This window comes from Chiloscyllium plagiosum, chromosome 17 (genome assembly GCF_004010195.1).
Source record: "Chiloscyllium plagiosum isolate BGI_BamShark_2017 chromosome 17, ASM401019v2, whole genome shotgun sequence".
Taxonomy (NCBI): domain Eukaryota; kingdom Metazoa; phylum Chordata; class Chondrichthyes; order Orectolobiformes; family Hemiscylliidae; genus Chiloscyllium; species Chiloscyllium plagiosum.
The window spans coordinates 4,111,694-4,121,753 of record NC_057726.1 but is presented as its reverse complement, the minus strand read 5'-3'; the positions used below and the strand labels follow the sequence as shown (position 1 = coordinate 4,121,753).

Below are 10,060 nucleotides of genomic sequence, written 5' to 3'. Positions count from 1 at the left end.
ATGCTACTTTCTCCCCACCCCCACCCTCCTCTCACTTATCTCTCCACCCTTCAGGCTCTCTGTCTGTATTCCTGATGAAGGGCTTTTGTCCAAAACATCGATTTTACTACTCCTCGGATGTTGCCTGAACTGCTGTGCTTTTCCAGCACCACTCTAATCTAGGCTCACATTCTATTAATTGAGTCTTTACATGTAGTCCACCAACTTTAATATATCACTTTCGAAACCAAAACCAAAACAACCTTACTAAAACATAATTCAGTTCCACATTTGTCAGAGTAATTTCTAAGAAAAATAATTTAATTAAACATGAACATAGAATATTTCTGCTCTTCACACGGAGCAGAAACTTCCTACCACAAAGGATTTTTCCATCTGTTCTTCCTGGGTTTTCCATTTTTACCACATTTCTTGTATAATGGCTGATAGGGATTTATCAAACATAAGTCGCTGTTGATCCTGCAATTTAAAATGTAATATTGATTTCCACTAAGTGATCTGTTGAGATGCATAGCTTGATGAACAAAACTTTATGTATTTTATGATAAAGGCTCCAACCTTACTGGCCTAAATTCTTCTGTCTAGAATGAGTTAACTCTATACCACTAGATTTTGGCCCGTGATTTATCTGGAAAATAATTCCCTATGCAAGAGAATGGTTCCCTGGAAAGTGTAAAATCAGCAAACTGATGGACAATTGCCAAGTTGCAAAACAAAAATATATGACAGTATCCCTGAGATTGGTGGATGTTGATTTCATTAGTAGCAGTAGCTTGCCAGCACTTTGTTGAAGTGTCCAGTTATGTGAGAGATTAGGTGGTGTCAACACCCTATTCCATCACTAAAACCAAAAGGCAGTGTACAATCCCATCATCACTTCATATCTAACTGAGTACTCTCCAGCAGAGTCACTGCATTTGGGAGAAGCAAACTCTCATAAATCTCTCCTTTCTTGAGTATAGAGGTAATGAGCTCAGTTGCACTGGAGTCTTCACTATAATTGATATCTGCTAAATCAGCTAGAGACAGCTAACAAAACTTGGGAATCTCCTTTTCTATGCTACTCTTAATATCATATTAACCCACTGGGTCATTGAAAAATATTGATATTAGAGTTGGAGGATTTGAGCTATGGAGGGAGGCTGAATAGTCTGGGGCTGTTTTCCATGGAGCATCGAAGGCTGAGGGGTAACCTCATGGTGGTGTATAAAATCACGAGGGGCATGGATAGAATAAATAGACAAAGTATTTTCCCTGGGTTTGGGGAGACCAGAACTAGAGGGCATAGGTTTAAGATGAGAGGAGAAAGATATAAAAGGGACCTAAGGGACAACCATTTCAAACAGAGGGTAGTACATGTAAGGAATGAGCTGCCAAAGGAAGAGGTAGAGGCTGGTACAATTGCAATATTTAAAAGGCATCTGGATGGGTATATGAATAGGAAGGGTTTAGAGGGATATGGGCCAAGTGCTGGTAAATGGGACTAGATTAGGTTGGGGTATCTGGTCGGCATGGACGAGTTGGACCGAAGGGTCTGTTTCTGTGCTGTCCGTTTCTATGACTCTAAGTATCTTGAAACTCATTATTTAGAGAGGATTAAGTTACCATCTGACTTTAGGAAATACACAAGCCCTACAACATTCATGGGGCATTCTTGTGTTAAAACTTGCAGAATGTACACACCTCAATATTTGTATCTTTAAAGGCATATGTCAAAAATATATCTCTGTATATATTTTTAGCACTTTAATAGATTTAGAAAGCAAAACATTACAGCATTGGCTTTTCAAAAAAGAAATATTATAAATGTATTGACTCAATGTAACATGCAGCTATAATAAAACTGAGTATCAAATCTAAGCCACATTTCTTCCGTTAAATAGTTCAACTCATATCATCTGGTCAAAGAATAATGCACATCAACACCTTGTTGAAGATGGTGGAAAAATTTTTTTTTGTTTTTTCATCAGATTCCAACTGTAACTGAGGAGGAACCACCCCGAAAGAGGCTGGATTGTAGATATTTATTAGATTCCCTACAGTGTGGAAACAGGCCCTTTGGCTCCACAAGTCCACACCAACCCTCCGAAGAGTAACCCACCCAGACCCATTTCCATCCAACTAATGCTCCTAAGACTATGGGCAATTTAGCATGGCCAACCCACCTGACCGGCACATCTTTGGACTGTGGGAGGAAACCAGAGCACCCGGAGAAAACCCACACAGACACAGGGAGAATGTGCAAACTCCAAACAGACATTCACCCGAGGCTGGAATCAAACCGGGTCCTGGGTGCTGTGAGGCTGCAGTGCTAACCACTGAGCCACCGTGCTAGATCCTACCTTTAACTGGAGTGAAATCTTGACTCAATCCTTTCATGACCATTAACAGCCATTAACAGTTGGGACTTGACCCAGATGCCCCACATTTTATTTGTCACTAGGCAATCAAATGTACAGAAACATGAGACAGGCAAATATTGGAGATGTTGGAAAGGCATGATCCAGAATCCGAAATAAACAAAAAAAGAAATTACTGGAGAAACTCAGCAGGTCTGGCAGCATCTGTGAAGAGAAGACAGAGTTAAACAGCAAGTTCTGAAGAAGGGTCATCGGACTCGAAACATAACTCTATTTATTGCCAGACCTGCTAAGGTTCTCTATCAATTTCTACTTTTGTTTGCTTCAGATCTCCAGCATCCATAGTTTTGTTTTCTTTTATAATCCAATATCTACTGGTTTTAGCATCCCACTAAAACCAAAAGTTTCTTCAGGCAAAAAGACTATTATGGAGATAATAATTATGGTAGTCTTCATTTTGTGTCAATCTTCAGACAGATGAATCTATCATTTTGACAATTACATATTTAACTACTCATCAGAATGCTACGAAACTTGATGTAAACTAACCGGTAAAGTTCAGGATAAAGATATAAAGAGGTGATCTTTGAGCTGAGGATCAAATCAGACTACTGTAAGGCAATACTAAAAAGGTGCAAGTACAAAGCAATTAGGCCTGATACTGAGTAACAGTAATCAGGTCTTCTAAAACCTTTGCAGCATTACATGTATTGACTGTATCGTGATCACTGATAACTTGCTAAGCAAAAGACTCCACTGGCATCTAGAATCTCACCTTAATAAAGGAACAACAGCTCAAACCTTGCTTCACCAGAAGAATGATTTAGCATTTTGGTACCCCAGAGAAAAAGGCCACTGTATACATTTTAAAAAACCAAGAAAATTATTTTATAAAAAAAAGCACAAGGAAAGCAATTACTGTAATAGCCTCAATAATCAATCAGTAGGGAAAGGATTACAAATTAGCTTTAGAGCAATTATTAGCCAATAAGCAGCTGAATTCACCTACTTTGCGCAAAACCATCAATTCAAATTGTTCAACTAGTTGCAGTCCTTAGCATTTTTCACACTAATATTGTTACAAGTATTTATCTATTGTCAGCTACTTTTCCTCTCTTTACATTCAGTTAATATATTGCTTTCAAAGCATGTTGAAAAAAGAAAACTTGCAACTATTGAATTATATAAGCATATGATGTGAAACCCTTGTACAAGTGATAAACCTTTAAGGTGCTGATCCTCTGATTTTGGATTTGAACTGAGTTAGAGAAATTGATATTATGTTTTGCTAAAATTATGTGGGCATTTTTGGCTAGATCAACATTTATTGCCTATTTTTACTTCTCCTAGAGGGGGTGGTATGACCTACTTTCTTAAACCACGGCAGTTCTTAGAGTGTAGGATCACTGTTACAGACCATGGATCATATCAGGTCATCAATATAAAATGGATTCCCTTAGGTTGCTATTCTGAGCAATGATAATAGTTAATCTTGAACACCCCCTGGATTCAATCTGAATCAAAATGTTAATTGGAAATCTGAAACAAAAACAGAAATTGCTGGAGAAAGTTAGCAGGTCTGGCAGCATCTGTGAAGAGTGAGCAGAGTCAACAGTTCAGGCCCAGTGATCCTTTGCCAGAACTGATTTTAGTTTAGGTAATGTATGCTAAAGACAGGGGGCTTTTTTTGGTGGAGGGTGGTTTAATTGGAANNNNGCTGTGAGTAAACAACTGATGGAGATGGAGCCCAGAGAGAGAGACAGAACAGCAGTTAGCCTGCAAAGGAATGGATAATGGTGAGCTGAGGAGAAAGAGATGCTGCTAATGGGGACCATTACTGCTAAAAATAGGCTGGCTCTGATGAAATCAATCCATGTGATGACAAGGCCTGGGGTGTGGGATTACATAAAAGAAATGAAAGAAGGTGTTTGGGCCCCAAAATTATTGAACTCGATATTGAGTGCTGAAAGCTGCAGGATCCCAGAGCAGAAAATGAGATGCTGCTCTTCCAACTTGTGCTGAGCCTTGCTGGAGCACTGCAGTCAGCCAAGACAGAAATGTTGGCCAGAAAACACAGCATTGTGTTGAAGTGGCAGGTAACCAGAAACTCAGGGGTAACATGGTAACACAGTGGTTAACACTGCTATCTCACAGCGCCAGGGACACCAGTTTGATTCCAGCCTTGATCAATTGTATGTGTGGTGCTTGTATGTTCTCCCTGTGTCTTTGTGAGTTTCTGTTAAGTGTTCTGGTTTTCTCCCACAGTCCAAAGATGTACAGGTTAGGTGGATTGCTGTTCAGGGATGTGTAGGCTAAATAGGTTAACAACAGTAAATGTGAAGTTATGGGGGTTGGATGAGATGCTCTTTGGAGGGTCGATGTGACTCAATGAGTCCAATGGCCTCAATCTGCACTGAATAGAGAAACTATTTTATGATTTTTGCAGATACAGTGTATGTGTTCCACAAAGGTGTTGCCTGGTCTATGTTTCCTCACATTGTGAGCAACAAATACAGCAGATTAGAGTGAGTGAAGTGCAAGAAGGTGTATCTAGGGTGAGGAGGAAGTAAATGGGCAGGTGATTATGGGAAGGTTTGAGGATGCATAGTCCAATTAAGTATGGTTTGTAGTGGATGTCAATGGCTAGCCTAGAGTCATAGAGTCCTACAGCACGGAGACAGGCTCTTTGGCCTAAACTAGTCCATGCTGACCAAGATGTCAGTCCATGCTAACCCCATTTCCCTACACTTCATCCATATCCTTCTAATCCTCTCCTATCCAAATACCTGTCCAAATGCCTTTTAAATATTGTTAATGTACCCACTTACATCTCAACCACTCCCACTGGCAGCTTATTCCATATGTGTACCACCCTCTGTGTGAAGAAATTGCCCCTCATGTTTCCTTTTATTCTTTCCCCTCTAAACTTAAACTGATGCCCTCTATTCCTCAATTTCCCAACCCTGGGGAAGATACTGAGTGCATTCACCCTATCCATGTCTCTCATGATCTTATACACTTCTATAAGATCCTCCTTCAGTCTCCCATGCTCTAAAGAAAAAAGTCCTAGCTTGTCCAACCTCTCCCTATAACTCAGACCAATGAGTCCAGTCAACACCCTTGTAAATGTCTCTGCACTCTTTCCAGTTTAATACTATCCTTCCTATAGCAAGGTGACCAAAACTGATCACAATGCTCCAAGTGAGGGATCACCAACTTCCTGTATAACTGCAACATAACTTCTCAACTTCTATACTTAATGCCCTGATTGAAGGCCAGTGTGCCAAAAGCCTTCTTCACTGCCCTGTCTACCTGTGACTCCACTTTCAGAGAATCGTGAACCTGAATTCTAAGATCCCTCTGTTTCACTACACTCCTTGAGGCCCTACCATTCACTATGAAACTCCTACCATGATTTGACTTTCCAAAATGCAAGACCTCACAGTTATCTATATTAAACTCGATTTACCATTTCTCAGTGCACTTCCCCAGCTGATCAAGGTCCTGCTGCAATTTCTGATAACCTTCCTCCCTGTCCATGATACTAACTATTTTAGTGTCATCAGTAAACTTACTAATAGTGCTTTGTATTTTCTCATCCAGATCATTGATGTGGATAACAAACAGTAACAGGCCAAGCACAGACCCCTTTGCTGGCTACGTAACACAGTCCATCTTCTGTAGTTACACCGGCACCACTCCCCACTTCTTCCTCTGCTACATTGGGGACTGCATCGGCACCAGCCCATGCTCCCACGAGGAGGTTGAGCAGTTCATCAATTTCACCAACACATTCCACCCTGACCTTAAATTCACATGGACCATCTCAGACACCTCCCTCCCCTTCCTGGACCTCTCCAACTTCATCAACGATGACCAACTCAACACTGACATTTTTCACAAACCCACCGACTCCCAAAGCTACCTGGATTACACCTCCTCCCACTCTACCTCCTGCAATTCCACTACCTTCGCCATATCTGCTTCCAGGAGGACCAATTCCACCACAGGAGGACCAGTTCCACCACAGAACACACCAGATGTGTAATTTCCCCTCCCACGTGCTTGAAGATGCCCTCCAACGCACCCTCCCCTGCCACCACAGGAATTGCAAAACCTGCGCCTACACCTCCCCCCTCACCTCCATCCAAGGCTCCAAAGGAGTCTTCCACATCCATCAAAGTTTCACAGGCACTTCCACAATATCATTTATTGTATCCCTTCCTCCCGATGTGGTTTCCTTTACACTGGGGAGACTGGACGCCTTCTCACAGAGCGCTTTAGGGAACATCTCCAGGACACCCGCACCAATCAACTCCACTGCCCCGTGGCCAAACATTTGAACTCCCCCTCGCAATCTGCTGATGACATGCAGATCCTGGGCCTCCTCCATCGCCACTCCCTCACCACCCAACGCCTGGAGGAAGAATGCCTCATCTTCCACCTCGGAACACTTCAACCCCATGGCATTAATCTGGACTTCACTATAGAGTCATAGAGATGTACAGCATGGAAACAGACCCTTCGGTCCAACCGTCCATGCCAGTTTCCTCATTTCCCCTCTCCCCACCTTACCCCAGTTTCAACCTTCCAGTTCAGCACCATCCTCATGAACTGTCCTACTTGCCAATCTTCCTTCCCACCTATCCACTCCACCCTCCTCTCCGACCTATTACCTTTATCCCCACCTCCATCCACCTATTGCACTCTTAGTTACCTTCTCCCCAGCCCCACCCACCTCCCATTTATCTCTCCACCCCAGAGGGTCCCAGCGTCATTCCTGATGAAGGGCTCCTGCCTGAAACATCGATTTTCCTGCTCCTCGGATTGATTCTTCCACTGAAATCCTCTGCTTCCTACCATCAGCAATCAGAGATGGTCCAGGAAAAGGTGAAATCGGGTAGAAATTGGAAGTGAAATTGATAAATTTTTCCATTCCAGACATGAGAATGAAGCAAAACTGATAATGTCATCCATGTACCAGAGAGAGAATTGTGGGTTGGAACCCAAGTATGATCAGACAAGGAATGTTGCATGAATCCCACAAAGAGACGGGGATTCATGTGGATACCCATTGCCACACCTTTAATCTGAAGAAAGTGAGAAAACCTAAAGAAGAAGTTGTTCAAAGTGAGGATAAGCTCAGCCATGTGGAGAAAGGTGTGGTGGATGGGGACTGTTGTGGACCAGACCAAACCCCATCAATATACATTAAGATAGCCTAGCCTCTTACTTTTTCTTATTTTAAAGGTAAGTGTAAAGTGTTGAGTTCCAGATGTAAGTCAATTGGTCAAAAAATAAAAATAAAAGAATTGACTTAAATATAACTATTCAAACATTTAACAAGATGATGTTAACATTAACTACTACTTATTAACTGTTCCAATACAGTAACATCCCACAAACAGACCCTTGGCAAAGGCAAATTCAGTAAAATAGATTGTCTCACATGCAATTCTAGCAGCAGGATTAGAACTTCATCTTTTACCTGTAACAGGCACAGGAATAAAAACTTCTAAATCCAGCTTCAAGACCCTGGCAACTGCTGAAAGCTAAACCTAAGTCCTGGTTCTGTGGGAGTTTGACCTCATCCATTCAGGCTGTTCCGACTTTTGAAAAAAAATGCAAGGGCTCACAAGCTGATTACTGTAATGACTTTGAGCAGACTGCTCACACCTCTACCTCAACCCTTTTCACAAAAAAAGGTCAAAATACACTCTTAAAGCCACAGTATCATCACAGGATATTTCAGGCCTTTTTCAGGGAGAGTAACACAGCCTTGAGATAATCCTGATGTGAGATGGACACGTAAAGTACTACCCAACCACGGTGAAGAGGAGGTGGCTGATGCCTACAAACTGAAAATACTGAATCTTTTCTTTTTTAAATTGTTGTCACGTGTACCAAGATACAATGAGAAGTTTTATTTTTCATGTTACACAGGCTGATCCTACCATACAAAGTGCATTAAGTTATCAGAACAGACTGCAGAATACAGCAACAGAGAAGGTTAACAGCACAGAGAGATTAACATTTATATTGGAGAGGTGAAGAAGCTGTTTTTGAAACTGTTTGTACATGTATTCAAACTTTTATATCTTCTGCCCAATGGAAGTTAGTGGAGGGGAGTATAACTGGAATGGGTGGGGTCATCATGTTGATTGCTTTACCAAAACGGAGAAGGGCTGAAGAAGGGCTTATGCCCGAAACGTCAATTCTCCTGCTCCTTGGATGCTGCCTGGCCTGCTGTGTTTTTCCAGCACCACATTTTTCAACTCTGGTACTCCAGCATCTGCAGTCCTTGCTTTCTCCTAGTTGATCTTAACCTACTGCGAATCCTCTTGCAAGGATGCCTACCTTGAAGAAGCTCTCCTCCTCCCTCGACAAGGATCTCAGTGAGTCCCTCTCTCACTGCACACGCCAGGTCATCTCCTCTGCCCTGAAGCTCTTCAGCCACGTCCTGAGACAAACTCGCTACTACAGCCACATCTCTTTCCTCAGCACCTGCCTACAGAACCGACTGACCCCGCATAGACTTCGGACTACTTTCAAACCAACACAATTTGGACTCAACCAGGACAACCTGTACCTGCAACAAATCCGAAGCCTCCAACAACAGACGTCCCTCCAGATCCTCCGCTCCACGCTTCAAGCCATGCACCGCCACCTACACTCCCTGCAGTCAGCCTTGCCCCAGCTCAGGACAACACTCTCCCAGACCTGCAAAGGACCTTTGCTGTTCTTCATCCTCAGAAGGATTCGTACACTAAACAAACGTTTTTTTCCTAGCCATATCGAACATCAAAGAAAGTAAATACAAAAAACTTTCATGTACTCACCCCCACACTCCAAATTCCTCAACCGTTCCAGAACCTTCTCGCGACCTCCGGAACCGCTTGGGCGCCATTGCCCACGCAGCCACTGCAGCCACCACCGCCGCGGCGAACGGTGACGTCACTTCTGCCCCCACCACCGCACGGACAACAGCCACCACCGACCATACAGCCTCCACGATCGCTGCCCAGACAACCGCCTCCACGATCGCCAGGAAGACCATCGCCGACAGATACGGCCGCCACGGGATCCATGGCCACCGGGACCAGCGCGTTTCTGCCCGGCGCGCCACTGCCGCCCCTGGAGTGGCCGTCGCCGCAGCCACTTCCGCTCCCAGTGATGTCACTCACCTGCTCAAAGACTACGCCGCCCCCACGTCTATCTCCGCTCCCACGTCGATCTCCGCCCCCACGACCGACTCTGACCCCATGACTAACTCCGCCTCCACGACTAACTCCACCCCCACTCCCAGCTCCAGCCCCACACCAGGTTCTAGCTCCCAGCCCTGCCATATTTTCACTATCCCTCCAGACCTCCCCCTCTCGGATGAACGATCAGTCCTCAGCAGAGGTCTCACCTTCATCCCCCTATGCTCCCAGATCAATGAGTTCGACACACGGCTAGATAGCGAGCATTTCTTCCACCGCCTTCACCTCCACGCCTACTTCTTCAACAAGGACTCTCGCCCACCCTCTGACGACCCCCCTCTCCCGCCTCCAACACACCTCATCCATCTGGACACCCCGTGCTGGCCTCTTACCTGCCCTTGATCTCTTCATATCCAACTGCTGCCGCGACATTGACCACCTCAACCTATCTCCCAGACCATCCATAACCTCATCACCTCAGGAGATCTCCCATCCACT

The 10,060-nt window shown here is 43.9% G+C and overlaps 1 protein-coding gene across 1 annotated transcript in view; it reads right to left on the bottom strand.

The window, feature by feature from the left end:
- Positions 1-425, bottom strand: part of terb1 (telomere repeat binding bouquet formation protein 1) — a 169,461-nt gene extending 169,036 nt beyond the window's left edge. The window contains exon 1 of the mRNA XM_043707505.1: positions 358-425. Within this exon, the coding sequence (XP_043563440.1) occupies positions 358-397 (40 nt within the window). The 5' untranslated portion in view covers positions 398-425. The remainder of the gene's footprint in view (positions 1-357) is intronic.
- Positions 426-10,060: the final 9,635 nt, after the last annotated feature.